Source organism: Vipera ursinii (genome assembly GCF_947247035.1).
Source record: "Vipera ursinii genome assembly, chromosome: 2".
Classification (NCBI taxonomy): domain Eukaryota; kingdom Metazoa; phylum Chordata; class Lepidosauria; order Squamata; family Viperidae; genus Vipera; species Vipera ursinii.
The window spans coordinates 252591343-252618539 of record NC_139513.1 but is presented as its reverse complement, the minus strand read 5'-3'; the positions used below and the strand labels follow the sequence as shown (position 1 = coordinate 252618539).

Genomic DNA, 27197 nt, shown 5'->3' with positions numbered 1-27197 from the left:
CATGGGATCGTAAACAAAACTAATTAACCTTATAGTTAGTTTCTGTTTCAAGAAAGCCACTATAACAATAATACCTATCAATCAATATTGCATATCACAGTCATCAGAGATGACACAAATCTAATCAGTCTAAGTGGGTTAGGACACTGAGCTTGTCGATCAGATGGTCGGCAGTTTGGTGGGTCGAATCCCGAGTGCCGCATAGCAGAGTGAGCGCCTGTTACTCATCCCAGCTTCTGCCAACCTAGCAGTTCGAAAGCGCGTAAAAAATGCAAGTAGAAAAATAGGGACCACTATGGTGGGAAGGTAACAGCGTTCCATGCGCCTTTGGCATCTAGTCATGCCGGCCACATGACCACGGAGACGTCCTCAGACAAGCGCTGGCTCTTCAGCTTTGAAACGGAGATGAGCACCAGCCCCTAGAGTTGGAAACGACTAGCACGCATGTGTGGGGGAACCTTTGCCTTTACCTTTACTAATCTTCTATTGCCAGATAAGGGCCAGAAAACAGGAGGGGGGGGAAAGAGAGAGAAACCAAATACAATACTAACAAACAAGGCAAATCAAATAGAAACAGGCCTAACTATATGGTTTCCTTTATAATCAAACCCCAAATGTTTTTTTGATTAAATTTTCGTTTCAATATCCTACTCAGGCCCCACTTTTTAAAAAGAGGTAGACAGCTGAAAGTGTTTGTTACTAGCTAAAGCAAATGCAATTTATCTCAAGCCAATTAGCTTTTAGTAAATAAAAAATGTTTCCTTTCATGGTGGTGAAGACACTCCCTTCTTATACAATGTTTGGAATTCAGACTAATAACACCCAGCTAACTTGTCAAATACAGTATAACTCTCTTCTGAATTTCAAAGTGAAGTTTTCCTGTTGATTATAATTTTTACCTGTCTCACATATTACTCAGTGCTTCTTCTCATTATGTCTGCTTGTGTATAGATTGCAGAATATTTTGGCAAAAAAACATCAATGGAAAACATGATCAAACAGGTATGAAAAAAATCCCATTGCTATGACTGCTAACAAAATTGCATCAAGCAAAATAGGAATGAATATGAAAAGGAATGAAAAACAATAGCATAGAAAATAAACAAGCCTTAATCCATTCAAATTAAATCACTTTAATGGTTATTGAAGAGGTTTCTCAACAGAATTAAAAAGCAGTACAAACTGGAATCAAAGAATAAAGAAAAGTAGCAAAAAAGTAAAAAAGAAATAGAAAACAAGAAAGTGGAACAAAATATAGAAAAATAATTAAAAAGTGAAAAAGATATATAAGAAATAGAAAGGAAAAGGAAAAAGGAAAAGTAATGAGTATAAAGAAGCAGCTTCCAATCTTCTTGACAGCAATTATAGATACATTTATATTGTACTCACACTTTCTAAGGCAGGGCTTTTCAACCAGTGGTACGGGTACCACCTGTGGTACGTTGGCATCTGGCAGGTGGTACGCAACCATCCTAGAAAAGTGGTAGCAGGGGAGGGGAATGAGCTGAACCGGTGGCAGCACTGCACAAGCCTGAGCGAGAGATGCTGGAGCTGCAGGGCTGTCAGGGCTCAGTGGAAGTACCAGGATCAGTGCCAGGCTCCAGCTGGAGCTTGGCGCTGATCCTGGCGCTTCTGCTGAGCCCAGAAGAAGCACCGATCAGCTGGAATGTTGCAGCATCTCCAGGATCTTGTGATTTACATTCAGATGCTTGGCAACTGATTCATATTTATGATGGTCACAGTGTCCCAGGGTCATGTGAAGTGACCAAAACATGCTGCAACCACCCAGCAGAGGGGGAGAACAAAAATCAGACACACACCCCACCCCACCCCCGCTGCCAATCCTCAACAGATATGCTCACACCAATGAAAACCTTGGACAGGAGGAAGAGCGCCACCGGGCAGACAGGCAGGTGTCTTGCTCGGCTGTGGCTTGGGGGGGCACTTTTTTCAGTGCCATTGTAACAGTCATTAAGTAAACTGTTGTAAGTCAAGGACTACCTGTACTTCATCACTTTTTTCCTTTTTTTTTGTGGTCATCAAATTTTTGACACCTTGCTAGGCAACTGGTAGTACTCGGATGTTGCCATATACTAAAAGTGATACAATGGGTGAAAAGGTTGAAAAGCCCTGTTCTAAGTTTACATCATCATTTATTTCCTCAAGCTATACTTTCTAACCTTCAAACCCATAAATTGCAGGTTCATTTCTCTCTCTTTTTTTTCAGTAAAAGTTTTTTTCTCTCTTCCAGTCCATGCATCATTGACAGTAGAGAACTATGGTTACAGCTATTGAGAACTATAGCTGTGCATACAGTCTCAGTGCAGTAATCACATAAAAATAATATTTCATTGCTCTTTTCTAATTAACTGTCCATTAATCCCATCAAAAATATTCTAGTTTCAGTTGAATGTTTTATCTTATTTAAAAGATAACACATTCAACTAAAGCTAGAACATTTTTGTATCGTTGACCTGGTATGTATTTGAACCCCCCCAATGATTATGTTTATGAGGTAATAAATTTGAAGCATCAGATTAATAACCAAGTGCATGCTCAAAAATATGTTCCACTGTATTTGATGGAATGGATGGAAGCACACTCATGTGGAAGAACTCAAGATCAACTGAAATTTAGGATATGTAGAAATTTACTGGTGTTTTTTTGCAAATGGTTGTGGAAACTTTTTCATCACATTGCCTTGCGACAGATATCTATTAGAAGCCACAATGAAATCACCTACATCATGGCAACATCATGTGACATTAATTACAAGACATGACTAATGTAAATTACACAGTTCATATCAATTGCATGACATTACATGACATTACTTTCCTCCTCTCTGTGTGCTTTCTTGGTTATTTCTGAAATAGGGCAGACCAAAACAATTGTTCAATATATTTGATTTAGATATATGGCCTTTTTCTCTCATATTTGCATCTGATTAACATAATTGCTGGGAGCAGTGGAGCCTTGGTGGAGCAGTGGGCTAATGCCTCCTTAAGTAACACCAGCTGCCTGCAATTATTGCAGGTTTGCATCCCACCAGGCTCAAGGTTGACTCTGCCTTCCATCCTTCCGAGGTAGGTAAAATGAGGACCCAGATTGTTGGGGGCAATAAGCTGACTTTGTAAAAATGCCGCTTGGGGTGTGTGTGTGAAAGCCCTAATAAGCAGGCATATACATAGAATGAAGGCTATTGCTAAGCACATTTGATTTGTGCTTAGATTGTAAGATGCCCTGAGTCTTCGGAGAAGGGCGGGATATAAATGGGATTAAAATAAAATAAATAAATAAATAAAATAAAATTTGATTCAATTTTAGCTCATTTTATTGTATAATCTTAGTCATTGTTATTGTTTTTTTAACCCATGCTTTGTGATTTATTTTGTTTCAGTTTGTGGCTTAGCCAGTTGTGATTGGTTTAGTACCATACTTACGAAAACCCAAAATACTTTGTATTCATGATATACAAATCTGGTATGTTCTTTTTTATTCTTTTTTACTATGTTTATTTTTCCTCAAATATTGTACTATTGTAGTACCAGTTCAGATTTACTTCCAGTCTTGTGTAGTGTTGTTCAGTGTTTATTGGTATTTGTATCTGAGCTGATTTATTTTTGTTTTCTAAAAAAATGAGCAGAGATTATGGACAGACTTTTTCTCCATTAACATGAATCCACTGTACCAACAGCACATTATCCTATAGAACCTCAGCACCTTAATTCTGGTGACTGTTTGTAAACATTTTTAGAATTACAGCTTTCTCCCAGTCCATCCACCAATGACAATATGGAACTACAGTTACAGCCTTTGGGGAAATTAGCTGTTTACAAAATTGTTGACAAGCTTATTACCATCAGCACCCAATAGGGTTTTAGTGGAGAAGGACTTTATGCCCAAGCAGCCCTCTTCATAGCTCTTGCAACTTATTTTCTTTTATTTCCCACATGCACACATGTGGGAAAATGGTGGGGATTCGCTGGGACCGAGATGCCCTACCCACAGTCACCCATGCGCTCGGCTAGACTACTGCAACGCTTTCTACATGGGGCTGCCCTTGAGGACCACACGGAGGCTTCAACTGGTGCAGAATGCAGCCGCGCGAGTTGTGATGGGAGTTTCCCGATACTCCCGTGTAACACCTCTTCTCTGTGAGCTGCATTGGCTTCCGGTTGCCCTCCGGGTGAGATTCAAGGTGCTGGTAATGACCTATAAAGGTCTAAATGGCTTGGGTCCGGATTATCTAAGGGAACACCTGCTGCCGGCATCAACTTCCCATCGTCCTGTGCGCTCTCACAGGGAGGGCCTTCTCAGGGTACCGGTGGTTAAGGAGTGCCGGCGGTGATCCCCAGGGGGAGGGCATTCTCTGTGGGTGCGCCTGCCCTTTGGAATGATTTACCGGTGGAACTTCGGACCGCCTCCGATCTGCGTTCATTTCGCCGGGATCTGAAAACCTGGTTTTTTGATCTATCAGGCCTGGAATGAAGGGGTTTTAGCTTTTAATATTGTTTTAGTTGTTGGGCTTATGTAATTTAATCTATTTTAATTTATACTATTTGTATTTTATGCTGCCCTGTAAACCGTCCTGAGTCCTTCGGGAATAGGGCGGTATAAAAATTTAATTAAAAAAAATTATACTGTTTCCTTTTTGTGTGGAGTCAGAAATAATGTTTATTGCTTCAAGACCAGTGATGGCTTAGGGCAGGCCGGCAGTTTGACACCCTGGCTTAGCGAAAGGCACTAGCTGAATTGTTCTTTTCATTAGCTGGAGAGCACACAGATTGGCCCAGGATGTCTTATCATTTTAAAAATAGTCAAAATTATGGGAGTGATAACACCAAAACATCTGGATATACTTGCTTAGAGAAGGCTGATTTAACATACAGGTCACGCTATTTGGAAATAGCTGATACCAGCAAATGACTGTTCATAAACCATAGCAAGGCCTGGTCTATGTAGCTGATTGCTTTCATCTTGCTCTTCTCCAAACACCTGTTTTTATGTCAGCTGCCTAACTGATTTATGCTTATTGGGAACCCTGCCATGAGAAAAATAATTGGAAATCCTATTCACCCTATTCTAAGCTTCTAAAGTGACTGCCAGAGGCAAGACTAAAAAGGAAAGTCTACCATCCCATGCATGTATGTGTAAGTTAATGCTTGTCTGATTCCTGATGTCATCTAAAGCCAAGTGAAATATTTATTGCTATTATTTATCCATTATTGAAAAATCAAGAAATGTGCACTGGTTCTCAAGGGCTAAGCTCACAATGGCTATCACCAAAACCATTTCCACTTATCTACATTCTTATCAGATATGTTGTGGATTATGTCCCACCAATATACTTACAGTTTGTGCAATTCATTTTGGCAACGCCATTAAGGAACACGATTTCCTTTTTTTTCCTTGGCTACCACTGGACAATTGAATGATAGTATTTCTAAGCAAGATACAAAGCACTACAACAGTCCATAAAAATTGACTATTGAAAATATACCCTATGAAAAAGTGTTTTATAGTATCATAATGAGCAACTGCACCCAGAGTTAGTGCGGATCTTAACCCCCCCTTTTATATATAACTGTTAGAGCCCTTTTAATGGTGCCGCTAAATTCCTGCAGTGAAACTGCTGAAAACTGGCAGCATAGTTGCCACCCTTGAAGCAGGAAGTACATGAACATTAGTCCTAAAATAAAACTGAAACACTCCCTACAAACAAAGCTTCAGGGGGAAAAAACACAACCTACTTTCCCCAGTAATTGGAGATGCTTCTACTCACAGTATTCAGACTTGCAAATAAGCATTAAAATGTGACTTCAAAGCTACCAGAGCTTCCCCAATTCTGCTCTAGTCTGCAAAAGTGATTGAGGTTACTGTAGCATACCATAAAAGCTTTCAAAAACCACAGCCCCTAAAATAGCTATTCAGAAAATTACGTGCTTTTGAACTGCTAGGTTGGCAGAAGCTGGGACGAGTAACAGGCACTCACTCTGTTACACAGCACTCGGGATTCGACCCGCCAAACTGCTGACCTTCTGATCGACAAGCTCAGCGTCCTAACACACTGAGCCACTGCGTCCCTTAACACTATATAGAGTCTCCGAAACACAATCTGCACTTGCTTTTCTTCATGCCATAAATTTTATTCCAGCACCTGGGGCCATATCTAAATTTTCAAGTGTTCTTTATTCTGGAACCATTTAAAAATTCTATTTTTGTTCATAAAATAGAAAAAGAAACATCAATAGACGGGGCAGTTTAAAAAGGAAAAACAAAAGGAAGATACCTCTAACTTTGTAATTAGATCTCCATTGATGGCTTTAGGAGTAAGTTTTCCAGAGTTTTGGCACCTCTGTTTCCAAATATTATGAAACGTGGTTCTTGATTTAAAGAAAAATATAGGCTGTACCAACTATACAACTATATATGCAAAATATATAGACAACCTTTGTCTCAGTCATGAAAAATTTCTCATAGATAGCAATATTTTCTAAGTACGTCACATCTTGATCTACCTAAATCAGAAACTGGAACCATGCATAGGCTTTTGTGGAAATAGACTAAGGGAGGCAAAACATACACTGCAACACCACAATGCATTTTCATTGCTTACAATACAAACTTGCACAAAATGTCATGGTGCAAATACCAAGGGCTTGTATCATGACCTCATGGTACACATATTATCATTTTTGTGTTGTGTCTCTTGGCTCAATCTCCCTCCCACACAAACCTGTGTGTCTCTCTGAATGTTTCAAAGGATGTAATTTGAAAAATTGCAATTGGCTCCTGCATATATACATCGGGAAGTCTCCTTGCTTTTTAATGGGGCAACAAACTGCATAAATTTAGTGTGACTATTGTCATAGTGACCTCTATAAGTTGTATTTTTGTCATTATGCCAACAGATTCATACTGCAGCCTCAATTGGATTATTATGGGTAAGTATACCATGACTGGCACCATATGTGACCTTCTACCAAATAAGTGGTAAAGATCTGCTTATATCTATGTTCTAGCTATCAGAAAATGCTCCCCTTTGCTCCTGCTGCAATAGATTAACATAGTCACCTTCCTCAAAATGTTCAAAATTAAGAATACTACAAGACACTGGCATCAGAAGATGAATCGTGGGAATATAAATTTTTGGATAGAGTTGGTATCTTTCCCCTAATAAAGAAATGCATATGTTTTAATATCTTGATCCTTCCAGGATTTCATTCTGTTTTCCTTATCAACCTTGCAGCAGGGAGTAGTGTTTTGTGTGATGAACCCTCAGGAATGTAGCACAGTCTGTCAAACCTGTTATGTGATAAGGTTCAAGCATCGTTTAAAATTAAACATCACAAATAAAGAGAATTGCATGAAAAATAATTTGTGTTTCAAGAATGATCCCTTTTGCATTGCCGGCAATGGGGTGGGCACAGCTTCACTATGATAAAACCGGCCCACGGGCCTGCAGTTTAACACCCCTGGGCTAGAATGATGATGATGACGACGATGACTCTAAAATAACCATGGAGGGCACAACCAATAACCAATTCCAAAGGGAATTTGCTCTGTTGTGGCAGCTGTTAACATCAAGCAATAGGACAAACATAATTAGACCAAATTAAGCACAGTAGAGAAACCACACACCCAGTCTTGTGCTGATACAAATCTAAAAGCACCATTTTTCTACCAGAGCAGGAAATGAGGATTGCAGGTTGTCTTAATGAGGTAAGTGAACTAAGGCTGATGTCATTCATACAAGTCATTTCAATGTGATCATGGAAACAATGCCTGTGTTCAATTAGCAGGTCATATAGAAAAGCTCTTAATTGTGAGTAAGAGCTTACAGGAGGGTTGGAAAGCTATCTACCTAAAACAGTGTTTCTCAATCTTGGCAACTTTAAGATGTTGAACTTCAACTCCCAAAATTCCCCAGCCAGTGATGCTAGCTGGAAATTCTGGGAGTTGAAGTCCATATGTCTTAAAGTTGCTTAAGGTTGAGAAAGGTGTTTTGTATGCAGCCAATATTCCGGTGAGCCAGAATATTGGGAGCTTATTTCAGAAATGTCCAGACAGCCAAACCAGGCAGGTGCCTAGAACTGAGTCCTAATTCTCAAGAGTCTATTAGAATATATGTCCTGATAACAATTTCTCTGCTTTTAAGTTTGTCTTCCAAGCCCTTCTTTTTTATTACAAAATTTTATTAAATGTACATTTAAAAACAAAAGTGGACATGATTCAACTTCCCTGGCTACAACACTACTATTAGTATTACCTTATGCTACAGAAAGAAAAAACAAAAGCTTAAAATACATTCTATGACAGGACAGAGTATAACAAACTGTACGTATAACATCTGTAAATTTTTTGGTAAACTGTCTTTCAGTCGTCAGCGTTATATTTACATATATTTCATAAAGCCCTTCTTTATGAGCTACCATTTTCAAAATTGAGATGACAATGAAGTAAAGACTACTTTTTGCAGAGATATTGTGATTAGACAATAATTCCTAAGGAAACTTGGCCAATCAACGTTCTTTTCATTTTTATGCCAGGAAAATATTTCTGACAGTTCTTTTCACTTGAAATGTTCTTTTTAACTTGCATTTAGCTAGCATAATTATATGCCTGTTTGTAATTGTATAAATTGAGTTGGAATTTCTTTTGAGTGAGATCTATTAAGTTTTAAGCAAGGGTGGTTTTTTTTGCTTTTATTGTTCTTGACATTAATTGAACTGGGAAATGTCTATATAAGCTTTCAAATAAATTACACCAAGGTCAGTGGGAGAGGCTTCCAGATGTGTATATAAAAAAGCCTGTCTTGATTTACTTTCATCTTGCACGCACGCAGGCATATACATAGAATGAAGGCTACTGCTGAGCTTGTAAGCCGCCCTGAGTCTTCGGAGAAGGGCGGGATATAAATGGAATTAAAATAAAATAAAAAAATAAATAAATAAATGTTCGTCTCATCCAAACACTGGCCAGAATCAAGGATGGACCACACGGCTTCACATCTGGGTTTTAAAGAGGAGAGGAAGGTAATACTGACCTGCGCAGATTAAGTACTAAAATTATTATTATTATTTTTTTATTTTAGAAATTAAGGAGAGGCCTCATTTATACCAGGCCAAAACAGTCAAGAGACAGGGTCAATAAGATGGGATGGTGGTAGTGGCTGCAAGATTTTCAAAAGGAGGGCTCATTTGAAACAAGATAGAATGAAACGGCGCTCGGAGGTTGGGTTAGCAGCCTGCAACCTCGACAAGGCACAGCAGGCTCGGGGGAATACAACAACGTGCCACCCAATACTTTTGTAGCGGACCTCCTCCCCAGGAAAGCCTCCGTGACTGAAGCAACGGCGGCGGCGGCGGTGGCAGGAAGAGGAGGCGCCACAGACGTCCGATTTTGGCACGGGGTCCGTCGGAAAAGTTGTTTCGTAGCTCCCCTCCGGATCCTCCTCTGCGGCTCGCCTCTCTTCCTTGTTTTTGGAGCCACCGCAGAGTCCCTTCAACACGCCGCAAGGGGAAAAAAACAACAACAGCAAACGGCCTGCGAGGAGCCAAAGCGCCTCCTCAGCTGTCATGTCGCAGCCGACGAAGGGCAAAAAACAACCCGCCGCTGGCTCCAAAGAGGTAAGCCGAGGGCGGGCGAGCGGGCGGGCGGAAAACTAAACTGTTGCCCCCCCCCCCTTAAGAGGGCTCTCCTTCCATTTTCCCCTTTCGCGTAAGAAGGGCGAGAAAAGCGTCGCCCTGCGGCGTGCAAGGTCGGGGCTTGAAGGCTTACGCGTTCGAAGCGCAGCAGAAATGCGCCAGCGCCCAGAGCGGCGAGGAGCCCAAGATCGGCAGCGCGCAGAGGCGCGGGCGAGCCGAGGCGCGGAGCCCGGAGCTGTGAGGAAAGCGCTTGGGGTGGGGCGAAGCGGCTGCTCGAACGAGGGAACTTGGGGTGCGCGCGCGTCCTCGTTTGCCTACGCCAGGGGTCTTCAAACTTGGCCCTTTTATGACTTGTGGACTTCAACTCCCAGAATTCCTCAGCCAGCTTTGCTGGCTGAGGAATTCTGGGAGTTGAAGTCCACAAGTCATAAAAGGGCCAAGTTTGAAGACCCCTGGCCTACGCCCAGGCCGCCTCTCCGCCGCGACGGCGCATTTTGAGTCTCTCGCTGCAGAGGCGCCCGGCTACCCTGTTAATTTCTCCTGTCAGCTGCGGATAAGCTCAGTAGGGCTGTCATCTGCAGGGCGCCCGCTGGAGGAAGGCTGTCCGAGGGGACTTCAAAAGACCAGAGCCCCTCCCTGCGGTCGTGTGAAAAAACGGTGACCGTTAACGCGAATTGCCCTTTAAATATATATATATATATATATATATATATATATATATATATATATATATATATATATATATATATATATATATATATATATATATATATATATATATACAAATTATTCAAATTGCTAATAAAGAATTTGGGAGGCTAAGATGATCATTTCGAACTTTTTATGTTCTCATCAGTTAGTCATACCCTTTATCTGAGATTCAGACTAACTGATGAGAACATAAAAAGTTCGAAATGATCATCTTAGCCTCCCAAATTCTTTATTAGCAATTTGAATAATTTGCACAAATAATGAGCTGTCATAGTTGACTATATCCTGTGGATAAGCCCTGAGCCGGGCCAAAACAGGAATGAAAGAGTTAATTAGCAAGGTCCATTCAAAAAGCCTTGACAAATACTTAAACATATATATATATATATATATATATATATATATATATATATATATATATATATATATATATATATATATATATATTTTAGCAGGCGTTAAAGCCGGAGATGGAAAGCTTGAAAAGAGGGAAAAGAGACTCTGCGCGTCTCGAAGTTTGCCTCGGGGCGGTTTCTCAAGTCTGTAGGATTCAAAGCTACCTTCGACTTGGAAACTTTTACCGTTCCGGGGTTTTGTTCGCGCAAGCCGCCAAATTTTAAAACCGTGATTTACAAAGTGCTGCAAAACCCGAGTCAGACGGACGCCGTGGGGACGATTTACCGAGTAACAAATGAGCAAGCACAATGAACGCGTTCTGAAAACGTGGCTTTATGGTTATGAAACGGCGTACGGTGTGAACTCGGAAATGTGACTTCATTAGGTTTACCGTGTAGGTTGGTATACTGTGCAACAGCCCCTCATATCATGGCCTGTTGTATGTACCATGCCATTAAAACAATGAGCTTTCTCAAGACCTTCGTTATGGCTTGTTTACAACTCAGTGTGCTGTGTGAACCCAGGCTCTGGGCCTCTGTATGTTCGATGGCATTCATCTACTACACTGTCATTAAGTTTCATGTCATTTCCTGGTTTAAATGAAATCTAGTTGGTATCCTGTAATGGTTCCAATAGAAATCGGGATTTAACAGATTGCCTTCAGGATTTTGGGCATGTTCCCTCCTCTTTAAAAGAGAGAGGTTCTTACAATTTAGGCTCCTCGCCATAGAGAAGAGATGAAAGGTGGGTATGAGGTCATTTATCAAGACCTCTGTCTTATTTCTAGTACAGGAGGGTGTTCATCTTGCAGGTATTCCTGCTGTGAAATGATAGATAGTACAGTGGAACTTCACGGTTTGATTTCTACCATTAAGATACTTCATAGTGCTGGGAAAAGTAGGTTGCAGGGCGGCTGATTTTATGGCCTTCCTGTTTGTGGGATAGCAGGAGGAATGGCAGGTGGAGATTCTTTTAACACATTCACAAAAATGTGGAGCAAATTGTTCTTAGTCATACCTCCCCCCCCTTTTTTTTTTTAAAAAAAAATACTGTTTGCAAACTCTTGAGAAGTCAAGATACTGAGGAAAGGCCTTGCTTTGAAGATAAAACCTCTCTGTGTGGTCCTTGACAGTTAGTGTCCTATTAGATACCCCAAGAAGAATTAGGAGACTTTGAAATATCCTTCTCAGAATTTATAGTAGCCGACTTTCCATATTCTTCTGGCCTCTCAAGCCACTGGCAACAAAGTGTTTCAGTATTCTGTGAAAAACCAAACTAGTGTGTGGTCCATTGTCCTGGTAATTAGTAAGTCATAATTCAACTGACTCTTGGTTAGCACCTGTGGGAACATAGTGTATGAGCCCTTAATTTCTATCAGGAGCAAAGTGCGTTTCTTTATCTATGAATGCAGCCCCGGGATAAAATATGAGTTATTGGCCAGTCTTTTTTTTTTAAGATATTCTGAGAAAGGAGGAGGAATTTTAACCCGAAAATGCTAGGGATTTAGAAAGAAAGGCAACGAGCGGAGACACCTTCCCTACTTCCAGGAATTGAGTCAAAACAATGAAATCATACTTCGAAGGCTTTGGGCGGTGCAGCTGGCACCAAGGGAAGCTGGATCGAGTCATCATTCCCGTCCTTACCTCCGTCTATCCGGGGGTGGGAGGTGGGGATGCCGTTTTAGCCGATTGGACTCGCCCGTAGTTTGTCCAAAAAAGACGATTGCTTCTCGGCAAGCCTGCCTTGTTTCGCAAACTTCAAAGCAGAAAGGCGGGGCTCTAGCAAGCAGGCACCACCTTGACACGGACCCTCCTCTTCAAACGTTCCTACTCTGCTGTCTGTTTGGGGCCGGGCCGACTGAAGGACGCAGCGGCTTCTCCACGCCCCGCTCTTTGCCCGCACCTCTTCCCAAACCCTCCGGCCAGACAGTCGCAGCCAGCCGCGCATAGTTGGGGGAGTTTCGTGCGATCTCTTGGGAGGCTGAAGGCGAACTTCTTGGAAGGGAGAGCTGGGAGCGGTCCCCGCGATGGCGTTTGCGAGTTGGTGGTATGCGACGGTAAATAACGCGGGGGAGTTGATCACACGGTGATTGCTGCGGGTTTTGGAGATCTGGCATTTGAGGGAGTGTCAGTCGTTAATCCTCTCGGATTGGAAAGCCTTCCTGGTCTTTGGCCAAAGCGTACCTCTGCGCTTTTTACACCAGGGATGAATTGGCCAAGGAGAACCAGAAAGTTTACGCCCTTCTGACATGCACAGAATAGTTGGCATCTATTCTTGTGAATTGCTTGTGCCTTTTCAAACTTCCTGACGTGAAAGTTTGATTGATCAGAAAAGGAAAAAATGGGATACAGTTCTGAAGGGTAGGATTATACTCTTCGTTCCTTGAATGAATCAGTCTGAAAGAGAGCTTTTAAACAGCTGATTCGTTGGAAGGTGTACGGTAAGCCAGATTTGGGAATCAGGAAAATAGTTATTCTGATTAAAGTTTTGGAAACATTTTGAGCAATTTAATTGATGATTTAAGAAAATGGCATGCAATATTTTTTTTTCATTAAAAAAGTCCATAATTTTCAGTGCAAATTGGGTGGCTTCCATATTTACGGAGGGTGGAGCTGCAGGTCTTATGTAAATAAAATCAATATTAACTATCCTGCCAACATTTATGATTATGCTATTGTATATGATTATCACAAAGTTAAATGGCTTTTCAAAAAGACTTGTATGTTTTCCTTCTCTCCAATTTGTCATTGGGGAGAAAGAATGACCAAGATTTCTGAGATAGAGTAAAAGCTATAGAGTCTTTTTTTCCTCTCTGAATACTTCTGAACTACATTTTTGCTTTTAATGTTTCTAGCACAGTGCATTTCTGGCTTATGAGAAGCTTTCTAAAATAAATTATGACACTTATTTTGAAGTTTGGTAATTATCATTGCAGGGATGCAGTGGGTTAGGACGCTGAGCTTGTCGATCAGAAGATCGGCAGTTTGGCGGGTCGAATCCCGAGTGTTGCGTAGCAGAGTGAGTGCCTGTTACTTGTCCCAGCTTCTGCCAACCTAGCAGTTCAAAAGCACGTAAAAATGCAAGTAGAAAAATAGGGACCACTACGGTGGGAAGGTAACAGAGTTCCGTGCATCTTTGGCGTCTAGTCATGCAGGCCACATGACCATGGAGACGTCCTCGGACAAGCGCTGGCTCTTCGGCTTTGAAACGGAGATGAGCACCAGCCCCTAGAGTTGGAAACGACTAGCATGCATGTGCGGCGGAACCCTTACCTTTACCTTAATTATCATTGCAGAAGAACTTTGTGAGTTAACCTGCAATCAAGTTACAAAGAGATCATCCATTCTATTTGCTGATTTAACCAACTTTAGGGAAGTGATTTTAAACTTGCAAAAGAGATGGAATGGGTCATGTAACCATATATTTTACTACATAATGTAGTGATTAATCCACCTTAGCTATTTTAGACAACTACATTATATTATTATTCTTTTGCATTTTAGTATTCAATGACTGTGGGCCTCACAGTTTAAGGGTTGATATTATAGTGCGGGGGAACCTTTATCTTTACCTTTATTATAGTATAGCTAGGCCATGTGTGTTTTGCTCATGTGTAACTGACAGATTGGATGTCAAACTGTGAGTTTAATATATTAGATTTTATCTATTATTTATTATTTTATTTTATAATTTTTTACCGGATATTCCTTGAATGTTTTTCAGTTGTTCTTGTCTTTGGTCTTTGACTGTAATAAAGTTGACTTGAATTGACTTGACTTGAATGTAGTGGGCAGGTTGCTGAGGGAAGTACCTAGTGGTGGGATTCAGCCGCTTCGCACCAATTCGGCAGAACCGGTACCTATTTTTTTGTTGCCCAGGCCCAGAGTGGACTTCCGGAAGCAGCATCCACACAGAGAATCGGTTATTCACATATTTGAATCCCACCACTGGAAGTACCTGACAACATACTTGAGTACACCAGTATTAAAGCAATTAATAATTACTAATTATTAGTTATTCAGCCATGTCATTATGTTTAGCATATAAAGCCCCTAAAAAGTGAGAGACTAAGATAAAGATCATTTTCCTGATTGCAGACTTGCTTGATCACTAACACTGGAAAAGTGCTGGAAGGGCTTGTGCTACGATAGAGAGACTGCTGTGTTATGGGTTACTGTACTGAGAACTAGGCCTTCTCTATGCGCAGCCTATCGTCTGGAATACATCCCCCCTGATACCTGGGAGGTTTCCTTTTAAGTTTGCAAAAGGCACCTCTGTGAACATCTGGTGTGTTTTCCCTCCTTTTTAGGATATACTGTGATTTATTGCATTTTAACATTTTTTTCCTTCTTCCATGATACCTTTTAAAAACATTTTTTTCTATCAAAAGGTGGTATTAAATGGTGTTCATGCAGATCTCTCTTGTTTCCTTTAGTAATGTCTGGCTAATAAATTTGACATAGATCATATAGGTTGTAATTGGGTTGGGTACATAGATAAAACCCTATTAAATGCTTTTAAAATAGTACCAGAAAAAAGGAAAAAGTACCAAACACAAAAATCCATATATAATAAAAATACATAAGTGCTGAAAAAAATAAATGAAAAGTACAATGAAAAAAACAAAATGTAAATTAAAGTAATTGGTGAACAATTACAATTCTATATTAAATATATTAATTTATTATAACATATAATGCAAACATTATGCAAGTGTGTGTATTATACATGAAAGTATACACACATATACTTTTAACACTATTTAATTTACTAAATTATATGCCTCCTCCTTCACTGTCAAGCAACTCTGAGCAGCTACTCTTATGTAACCATCATGCTTTTTTTAACCTACTGTATTTTATATATATGAGTCCTGTATTTCATTATATTTATCTATAGTGTACAAAGTCATATATGGTGAATTTATCTTTTCAGTGTTACAGTATCAGTCTTTAGTTATATTGAGAATCTATATACATTGTCCAGTTGCCAAATTCTATGTACAATGTACATAATTCAAGAGAATAATATTCTCTGAAAAGTTTAACATTTGTTGTACAGTAACACTTATATACTAGACTTCTTTCCCCCAAAGTTTAACTGTAAAAACATATGCTTTAAAGCACCAGTGTCCTTTATTCTGTCATGGACTCTGTCTGTCTGTCTGTCTGTCTGTCTGTCTGTCTGTCTGTCTGTCTGTCTGTCTATCTATCTATCTATCTATCTATCTATCTATCTATCTATCTATCTATCTATCTATCTATCTATGTAAAACATTTATACAGCCAATTAATTAACAATGAGGGAGGATTTGGTTTTTTGAATCTCAGCCATCTGAGATACAAAGTTCTAAATTTAAGATATTATAAAACACATGGGAAGTTAACATTTTGGTTTGAATTAAATATTACACCATATTTAGTTTCTATCTTGTCCCCACTTATCGGAGCCTGGACCAAAATACTTCTCAAAGGCCCAGATCTGAAGAAGTTGTATGCTATTGGACCATGTGCACCAAACCATGCAGTATCAGAAATTGCGTGAATCAGATTCCAAGTTTTTTCAGTTAACTTCAGTGTAGCTCATGCAATTTGTTTTTGCTACTGATAATGATTATTTACAACATAATCCCTTTTGTTTTGTGGGGTTGTCTAGATGAGCAAAGTCCCAGAATTGAAGCATGTGCCCCCTAATAATTCTTTTATGGCACTTTACTGAACTTCATTAAACTAAAGTGAATAATCTGTTCTATTTCATGTGGGAATAGCTAGTTTTAATATGTGTAGGTTAAAATTTCTGTGGTTTTACAGAATAACAAATTACAATTCCAGTCCTCATACTAATATTTATAGTTGTCTATGTATAGGCCTGTTTATTTTGATACCTTCACAAAAGTGACTGTGATACAACATTGCATAAAGTCTTACTCCAGGCAAAAATATTCATAACAAGAATTGGATAAATGCCAAACTTGGATTTGTGTTATTATTCTGCATTTTTCCCTACCCAAGGAGAACTTAGTATAGATTTCATGTATGCAAACTTCTAGCCCCCACATGTATTTAGAAATATTTACATATACAGTATTTATAGCATATATTTATATTTATAAAATTATACATTTTAAATATACACTTTATATTTGTATATATAAATTTATAATATAAATTTATAAAATTCATAGGCTACCCATCTTACCTCAAGTTACTAATTGGAAGGAAGCAATAACCATTGTTTGATTCTGGAATCCAATTTAAAGCTTCTACAATGATTTCTTGCTTCCTGTGCTGGAATGTGTCTTGTGAAAGGGAATGTAATAGTATGTGGAAATGACTTTGGGAGACAGGAAGAAGAGACGCAGCCTGTGCAAGGTCTAAAAAATGAAAATTGAATCGGGAAGAGTGGCAAAAGTGTCTCAGAAGGGATCTTCTCTAGTTTTGGAGAGAATAAAAGGGAAATATGGGAGGGGTCCTTTCAGACTTGCAAGATTCTACTAATCAGTGCTTTTTTTGTAAAGGAAAAAGGTGCCGGAACTCACACATGTCATACAACGCGCCTTGCCTACGCTACAAGGTTCCATCCAAAAAAGGTTCCGGAACTCCGTTCTGAGCGTTCTGTGAGAAAAAAAGCTCTGCTACTAATATAACCTTACAATAAAGATACAGCTAGTACTCCTGATTGTGTTTCTGGTTGGAACTACCTTGCAAGACTGACAGGGATCTGCTATTTCTCTGGCTAAGTGTTTCCCTTAATTGAACCAGTGTTTCTGTGAAAGATTTTTCCCCCCCTAACATACAGCTGAAAACTGCTTTCATGTAATTTAAATCTATCATTCCTGGTCTTGCATTATGAAACAATGAAGAATAAGTTCTTGATTTTCTTCTGTGTGACATCCTTTCAGATATTTTAACCACGCAGGGTGGATATACTTGATTACAGTAGTGATGGATACAGTGTTACAAGGTCTGGGAACAGAACATCCTGGAGATCTATTTACATGGTTGCTAAGAATCAACACTGATGGTGGCAATAATCAATCAATCGCTCAATATCAAATAACTAGCAGCAATTAAGAATCAGGGCCATAAATACTCAGGCAGTTTTCAGTGATGTTTATTTAATTTATAATGAATAAATTTAATGGAGATAAATAGTTTCTCAGCCAGGCCTTTCTAAACAAATTAGAAATTAAATCATTTTACGAGAAAAGTCCTTTTTAAAGAAAAAGGGTTTCACACTGCCATGAAATGACATCTTGAATATGTCAGGTCTCTCTACAAAATGGCTTGATGGGTTCATACTGAAGATAATGTTTCAGAAGTCCTGGTATGATTTATCACTGATTGTTTCAGTTATTTCCAGAAATTAATATATTACCCAGTATATGTTTTGCTATCCTATTGAGGCATTGTGTTTTGGAAGGCATCTTCCTATTTGGTGTGGTAATGAAGGTGTTGGCCTAGAACAGGGGTCTTCAAACTTGGCCCTTATATGACTTGTGGACTAACTCCCAGAATTCCTCAGCCAGGCACACTGGCTGAGGAATTCTGGGAGTTGAAGTCCACAAGTCATAAAAAGGCCAAGTTTGAAAACCCCTGGCCTAGAAACTAGGAAACTATGAGCTTTAGTTTTGTCTTAGGCATGCCTTAGTCCTGCCTTAGACATGAAAGCTGACTGGATATGTTTAGGCAGCCCAATCCACCTCACAGAGTTGTTGTTGTTGTTGTAGGTAAAGTAGGGGGAGGAAGAAAGAGCCCTATATATGATCACTGTCTTCAGTTACTTATGAAGTTACTGCGGCTGCTTTCGTGTCGGAAGTGCCAAGGCGCTTCTGGGATGAAAGGATTAACCAGTGACATCACTGTTGCCCAGAGGATGCCTGGTTGGAGACTCCTTTCAGATCCTCTTTAATGTGTCCATTGAAGTGGTACCTATTTAGCTACTCACGTTAGCACACTTTCGAATTGCTAGGTGAGCAGCAGCTGGTACAAATGACTGGAGCTCAACCCATCACATTACTCGGCTTTTGAATGTGGGCTTGTAGATTGTCAACCCAGTGTTTTAACCATGTGAGTCTACTTATAAAGTAATAAAGGCAGAATAAAAGAATTAAATTAATGCACAGATATGAAATTATCATTATATATCAAATATTTCCTTATTTTGTAACATATTGGAGTTTTTTTTTTTTTTTTTTTTTTTTTTTTTTATTGAAAAGTTTTATAAAATACAATTTTCCTTTAAAAAACCCCCCTTCCCCCTCCCTCCTCCCCTCCCTACCTCCCCCCTACCTCCCCACGTCCCCCTCTCCCTCCTCCCTCCCCTACCTCCCCCCCTCTACTTCCCCTCCTCCCCCCCTCCCCCCCCCCGACTTCCCAGAGCAAAATACAAGGTATATATCTGAAAGGCAATCATAAACAATCATATACTAACAATTATAAACTCTAAAATCCATCACTCTCTAGCTTATATAGAGTAAACCAATCCTTAATAATACTAAATATATATAAGAAACTAAAATAAAAGAAAACTAGCATCATTCCCATCTATGTTCTTCCACAATTCACTATTACCTAGACATACACTCATTTACACATCACAAACACCTATCCCTGTTAACCTCTCTAGCCACAATAGGCTATAATAGATAGCTCTTACACAAATTAACCATTAAAAAAAAATCTGTTACCACACATAGTATCCCAAAACCTTTAAAAACACAACTACCACTTAACTATAAATGTATTGTGGAAGTTCCATAGATTTCTACTGGTCTTATTTTTTAGTCTTTTTTAAGCGTTTTAAGGCAGCACGCGTCACCCTCTGTTCTCTAAGATCATCCAAAAGAGTTGCAGCTTGATCTCCTCCTGTACCCTTCTCATCCATCTGTCCATCTTCATCCTCTTGACATTCTCCTTCTCCAGATCCCTCTACAGCTTCCAAAAGTGTTGATGGGGTTACTTCCAAAACATTGTTGTAAAAATCATGCGCTTGCTTCACATTACTCAAACAATACCTTTTACCATCATACATGAAGCTCAACCCAGCTGGGATCTCCCATCTGAACCTTATATCTCTTTGCTTAAGCTCTTGCACCAAAAATATAAAATCCTTCCTTCTCTTTAAAATCTTTGGAGGAATTTCTTTTAGAACCAAAACTTGTTGACCAGCAATCATAACTTTGGTATCATAGGCAGCTTGTATAACTTCATCTCTAATTTCCCTTTTTACAAAATAAACCACCACATCTCTAGGCAACTTTCTCTGTTTAGCAATCCACGAATTCACACGAAACACTTTGTCCATACCTTGTTTTAATTCAGATGCTGGATGGTTCAATACTCCCTCAAAAGCCTCAGAAACCAGCTGCTTTAAATCTTCCTTAATATTCTCTTTTAGGCCTCTAATTCTCACAGCAAACTGCATCTGGTAAAATTGGGCCAAACTCTGTTCACTGTCCATTTTGTCTTTTAAATCTTCCAATTCCAATACTTTTGCTTCTAATAAAACATTCTTTTGAATTAAGTCTTGCACTTGATCATCCAGCACCTCCACACATTTAGCAACTTTTTGCACTGAGGACAAAATGTCTACCTTCATCTCTCTAAGTTTCTGCTCCATCCTTTCTTCCATTCTCTGCTCCAATTTCTCCAATTTCTCCTCCATCTGTAGAAATTTAACACCCATTGACTCCAAAATTAACTGGGTATGTTTTTCCAGATCCTTCGATGTCAGTACATCAGGAGAATGCAACGCCTGCAGTAATGATTGTTGTTGCACCGGAGAATTTCCAGCACTCCGAAAGGCTCTAGGGGGAGGTTTAGCCGCCATCTTTTACTTACAATTGTGACGCACTTTCACTTTAAGTTTCAAGCAAAGTCCATCAAGCTTGAGAGTAAAACAAAATAATCCTCTTCATCTCTTTATCTTTCCTTCTTGCACTGCTCTGCCTGCTTTTTTCCTTTCATAGTCTCTCCTTCAAGCAGGGATGGTCGCAGACGCCTGGCTCTGCTCCATGAAATCCGGAGCAGAGACGCTGGTCAGCTGGGAGCAGCCCAGGCTACGGGGGAGTTCAATCCTTCAGCCGCCCAAGCTCCAAGCTCAGGCGGCCCCGGAGAACTCTACCCCTACCTGGGGGCTCACCCCCTCCTCTTCTCCCGAGGAGGGGGCTTCAATTTCGCCCGAACAGCTGATCGGCGCTGTTTCGGGCGAAAAAACAACAGCTGAGCCGCGGGCAGCCCGGGAGGGCTGTCTCCGTCGCCGCGGAGCCACCGGAAGTCCCACATATTGGAGTTTTTAATACATATTTTAACTTTATGGTTATCCGTTAGTGGAAATTCTGGTAGTTGTAAAAGAAAAACATTCATAACGCTGAGGTTTTAGGTTCTTGTGGAAAGATACAGTATTGAAAGAAAGGATCAAAAAGATGTTATTGTAATTTTTTTCCTTTAGTGTCATAACTTCAAATAGGAAAAATTGGTTTCCTTTTAGTTATCCAAGTATAATTAAGTTGAGCAATAGTCAGATAAAGCAATCAAACAATGCCTGTTGGTTTCTTCCCCTTTCTCCTATCTTACTACAGCTTTTGTGATAAGTAGGTAATCTATATGCGCCTGTTTAACATTTCAAAATTAATTTCTTTATTGGCAGAATAAAACTTACCCTGGCACAGTTAAATCTGTTCTCCATCTGTTACTACTTCTACATCCCATCTCTTTCTAGGAGCAAAATAAGTGCATGAATCAAACCTGGCTGGAGATTTATCAGGCTGGCAGGATGTTGTTTTCATTTATCTTCCTCTAGAACAAGATTCCTTGATGTCGATGATCTGTCTCACTCTGGCCTTTGGGACACAGAGATCTTCTTCCAGGTCACTCAGGGACAAAAAATGTACCTTTCAGACATTCCAAAGCTGCCTAGTTCAATCTGATTCATCAACTGTTTGTCTCTTTCCCAACTGATTTCTCAGAGTGCTAGAGTTATGTCTGGATGATCATATGACAGGATGGCAGACAACATTGTACTCACTTGCTGCATTCTGTCACACAATCTCTCATAAGGGCTTCTTGAATATTTTATCCTAGTATTGGATCATACATTTTTGGAAATACACAGTCATCAACTTACAAGTATAGTTTGGACCAGAATTTCTGTTGCTAAGCATGGAAGTTGTTGAGTGAATCTTGATTTTACATTTTTTTTGCCACAGTATTTAAGCAAATCACTATAATTGTTAAAAATGAATCATATAGTTGTTAATGAATCCAGCATCCCCCATTGACTCTGCTGTCAGAAGCTGGCTGGGAAGGTTGCAGATGGTGATCACATGACTTTGGGATACTGCAACTATTGTAAATACATGCCGGTTGCCAAGTGTCTAAATTTTGATCACGTGACTGAGGGGATGATGTGACAGTTGTAAGTATGAGGATCAGTCATAAGTCACTTTTAGTGCTGTTGTAACTTTGAATGGTTGCAAAATAAATGGATATAAGTCAAGGATTTCCTGTAAGCTGTGTAGTTGTTTATTTATTTAGCATATGGCAAAAATGTTAAAAAGCACATCACAATTACATTCTCAATGAACACTTATGAAACTATTTACAAATTCAAAGGTAAACTATTAATATAGTCAATACATGATGGACTTACATACAGAAAAATCTCTGGAGTTTCCCTGATGTGTGCTCAAAGGGCACTGTTCCTTAATATGTCACACTGTCTACTTTGGAGCACCACAATCACATTTCTAGGAGGAGGGCTTTCCCCATTTATGGAGGTGACTAGCACACCTGCTATGTTGAGTCCCAATTCTACTGAGGATTGACCAGGTCTTAAGGGGTAGATTGAATCCTTCTGATTCAGCTATAAAACAGGGAAAGTTGTGACATTCTGGATGAGCAATAGAGGACCATTCTTGTGCCCAGACCTGAAGCAGATTGAAGTTGTTATCTAGCAAGCCATAACAGATGTCTCCTATGTAGTGATAGATGGGAAGTCAAGAAACACAAGTTCAATGTTCTGGTGAATATACAGTAGAGCAACATATCCTGAGTTCCTAGGCCATGTGTGGCCTCTCTTCTCTTTACAATGGATTACATTAAAGCCACACATGTAGTTCTGCACAGGATAAAGTATATGGAGTATAATTTGTTGGTTAGTAAGATTCTATACCGTAGTTGAACCTGAATTCCAAGCTTCTAAGAACTCGTTTCTTCTGTCTGTCTTGCAACGACATCCCGGCCCATCTGAGATGAGTGTACAAAGTATATTGTGGCCAAATTTTCCATGAGAGCAATCAAGACAAGTAATCAAATAATGTATCCGTGATGAGCATGTATTTGTTTTTATATGTTGATGGATGCAGATCATTTATCATAATAAGGAACGCAAGTATATGTGGCCACTAAAATTCTATAGGCCTCTAAAATTGTCTATAGGCTATTGCAAATTTTAACATGACAAAAGCGGAAAATGATTCAGTGTAATAGTAATTGCTTTTGTTATAGTTTGGTTTAATTTAATTATATTTAAATTTAAATAAGAAATATATCTTGGGTTTTGTTTCAGACATATCTCCTAGTATGGGAGCAAAACCCCTGGTACGACAACAGGTGACACAATATGACCTACTGTGTTCCAGAAAAAGTTTGAAGCCTGTGATGTTGTGTGAGGGATTATGCTCCAGGAATTAATAAATATAGAAAAATAAAATCTACATGATATTTAATTTCATTTAAATTTAAAGTATAGGCAATGTTTTGAAGCCAATGAGAACAATTAAGATTTTTGTACTTAAATCATGCAAGCTCTTCATAAGAGGAGGAAGGGGAGCTTCTCCCTCCACAAAATGATTGCTTGGATATAAAATCCCAGTTGATAAAAGAAGGTAGATTGGAGATGAAGGTGTTTTCCTTAGTCCTAGTGCAATATTTTCTTCATTGTAACTCCTCCATCCTTTTTATTTTCTAAATAAATCTGTGCAATCTATTGTGGGAGCTGGTGGAACTTTTGTAAAGACAATACCAGAAGTCATTGGTGTGCCTTGCAGCCTACTAACTTCTTGTTTTTCTTTTTAAAATGGGGGGAAATGTCTTGTGGGTGCAAAGGGAGTAATCTGTGGACATGTTGCCTATTCCTAGTGTAGAAAATATTGTATGTTTTCAAATGCTAGTTTGATGTTTTAAAATTTTCTTACAGCATGGAGGTAAAACTGCAAGTGGAGCATCAAAAGAAAAGAAAGGAGCAGAAGCAACTGAGGTAAATTATGGCTATAAATTATAATAACAGAATGAGTCATTGTTTAACTTTTGCACATCTCTTACCATTCATAGCTTGTATAAAGAAGATGGTTAACAAATTTCATTAATTATTGTGATTTGGTTATTTCATTATTAGCCATCAGCCATAAACTGGACTGCCGTAATGAATACAAAGAAGTGTTGTTTTCATATAAGTTCTGAAACAATTCTGAATTATTTTCAGATTGCATGAATTCCTATCAAGCAGTATCGGGTAGAAGTAGGTTAAGCTCTAGTATACTACTGTCATTATTATCATTTCTGAATTTAGCTGAATTTAGAGTCCCGCTTAAGCTTTTTATCAGGAGTCTACAATCTCAGCCTGCAGACAGCATATAGTTTCCTATAATCCAGAATCTAAATATTGCTCACATCTTTCTGTTTTTAACAAGACAGAAGTTATTTAAAAACACAGGCAATGAATTGCATTGTGTTAACTACATGTTAATTCAATTAAATCAAATGTAATTTTTGTCATAGTCTTGCCCACTTTTAGGAGACTGCACTTGTTTTATAAATACATAATGTATAGTCTGTTTGAGCTGTACCATATGATCCTGATCCCTCAACATTTAAAGTATGGAAGTTGGCTTTGCTGGATGTCCATGCAAATAGGTACGAGAGGCGAGTTCATGAATATAGCTGTAAATGCAGAGGCTTCTGCATGCATAGGAACTCTCACATGGAAGATTAATAGGGTTCAAATAAGGCCCCTGATTTTCCTGGAGAAGGTCTTTCTGTGTAGTTGCTAAGTTGACATCAAGTGGATGGCATACAATCAGTCTATCCTTCAATGTAATAGAGAAAACTGGATTGATTTGAAGTGTAATGTTGAATTCTGTGTGACAGATGGGAGGAATTTGAGCCAGCATGGCTAAAGATCAAGTGCTGAGAGTTGGTCTTAACACTTTGAGAGATACAGGTTGCTTTACTCACTTGAGGAAACAGGTATAAGCTAAACACATTTTCAAAATATACCCAGTGCTATGATCATCTTGGTTCTTCATGCATGTCATTTGATTATTTCTTTATTTGTCAAATATATATGGCTGCCCATGTCACAAATAAGTGGCTCTGGGTGACATAAAACAAGGCTAAAAAATCATTGTTACACAGAACAATTGCTATTATTATGGTTGGTCACACAGTCAGCCAGATGTTTAGATTAGATTTGATATTTCTATTTAAATTGATCAAAGTGGTCCTTGATCCTTGAGTTCTTCCATGAACCTGGTATTGGCAGATGTTGTTGTTTTAAATTTCCCCTCCCTCAAGTTCTTTCTCTTCTCTCCTGCTGGCTTTAGATACTGCAGCATTCACTATTTATATTTTTTTTTGTCTTTCATATCAACGATGATTAAATCTGGGGTGTCATGTGTCAGGTGCCTGTCTGTTTGAATTCTAAAGTTCCAGAGCATTTTAGTGCCCTTGTTGTCTAGTACTTTGTATATTTTGTGATCGCACCAGTTATGGCTTATAGGCAAATGGTATTTCTTGCAGCTACTCCACTGCAACATTGTTGCTACTTTGTCATGCAATTGTTTATTGTCAGTCTATACTATCTTCTTGCAGCAGCTTACTAGATGATTCACTGTTTTGTCAGTTTCTTTGCAGAGGTGGCATTTGCTGTTCCTTACTGTCTTCTCAATTCTGGCTTTATATGCTTTTGATCTTAAGGCTTGTTCTTGTGTAGCCAGAATTCCTCTATCTCAGACATGTCAAACACAAGGCCCGGGGGCTAGATCCGGCCCATAAAGTGGTTTCATGTCACCCGCGAAGCCATCCTGGAAACAGTGAGGGAACGGCCCCCACTGCCTTGGCCCTGGGCCAGAGACCCTCCTTCTGCCAGAGACCCTCAGATCTGTCCCACTCCTGCCCAGGCACCCATAGGCACCCTTGATGCGAACGATGTAGAGCTGACCATGCCCACCCAGTAGGCCAAATGCATTCTAGCCACGCCCACCCAGTAGGCCATGCCCACCCTGGCCATACCCACCCGGCCCCCTGAGGGCAACCGCAATCCTGATGTGGCCCTCAAGGAAATTGAGTTTGACACCCCTGTTCTATCTCTTTCTTCAACTTTCCTGTTCTTAGCCATTGTCAGGTCTTGTTGTTATCTGCTTTGCCTGCTAGGTTTGTGTGTGTGCGTGTGCGTGTGTGTGTGTGTGCGTGTGTGTGCGTGCTGGCCATGCACTACTTTTTTATTTTTCCTTTGGTCTTTCTTGTAGGCCAGTTTGGTCTCTCTTGTATTCAATAATCCTTTGTTTACTAACTTCAGTGCATCTTCTTCATTGTCCTTCAGATATTAGGATATTATTCCAATGCCTGTTTTTCTTCTTCAGCTGTCTGGTGTATTTGCATCACTCCACAGTCAATGGGATGGCAGTGTCTTTTTTATTGACAATTATTGAATCTGGAATGATATTATTAACTTTGAAAACTTTAAAAACTACAAAACTCAATGTTAAAATAGAATAAGTATTAGGTGAAGAGTAGGTATTAATAATAATAATGGAGTCACCTCAGTATTTTATCTGATGGCCCAACCAAGTTACTAGAGTGAAAAAAATATTCCATAAGGTGGCACTTTGGCAACAAAAAAAATCTGCTGCTTAGGACTTGCCAGATATAGTTCCATAGTTAACAGGACACATAACATGCTTTTCCTGTTGGTTCTGGTGGGACAGGCAGTTGTAATTGGGGAGAGGCAGTCCCTCAGATAATAAGGCCCCATGCTATGTAGGGCTTCAAAAGTCAAAGCCAGCATCTTGAACTGGACCAATGCAGATTGTGGAGCAGAGGCGTAATGTGTTGTTCTGGAAACATACATTACTTCTTACATTGTTGCGGTTTGTAACAGCCGAAGCCTTCAGATGCACTTCAAGGGAAGTTCCACGTAGAACACATTACAATGGTCCAACTGAGAGGTGACTAGGGTTTGAGTGGCCATGAGTACAGCCCTTCAATTTAACAATGGGTGCAACCAGCACCCAATACAAAGTTGTGCAAACGCCTTCTACCCATGACTGTCACTTCCTCTTTAAGCAGGAGGGGTGAGTTAGGAGACTCTCCAGGTTGTGCATGGGCACTACAGCCCCATCCAGCATCAAAGATGGCATAGTCCTAGAATCAGCAGCTC

At 39.6% G+C, this 27197-nt stretch overlaps 1 protein-coding gene across 3 annotated transcripts in view; it reads left to right on the top strand.

The window, feature by feature from the left end:
• Positions 1-9191: 9191 nt before the first annotated feature.
• CAST (calpastatin) overlaps positions 9192-27197 on the top strand; it is a 77384-nt gene continuing 59378 nt past the window's right edge. The window contains exons 1-2 of one of the 3 annotated variants that reach the window (XR_014491443.1): positions 9192-9632; positions 23958-24017. Coding sequence is in view for 2 of the 3 variants with exons in the window: in XM_083354555.1 (XP_083210681.1) it covers positions 9582-9632; positions 23958-24017 (111 nt within the window). In the remaining variant the exon portion in view is untranslated. The remainder of the gene's footprint in view (positions 9633-23957; positions 24018-27197) is intronic. The other 2 variants (XM_083354555.1, XM_083354556.1) reach the window with 2 other exon arrangements.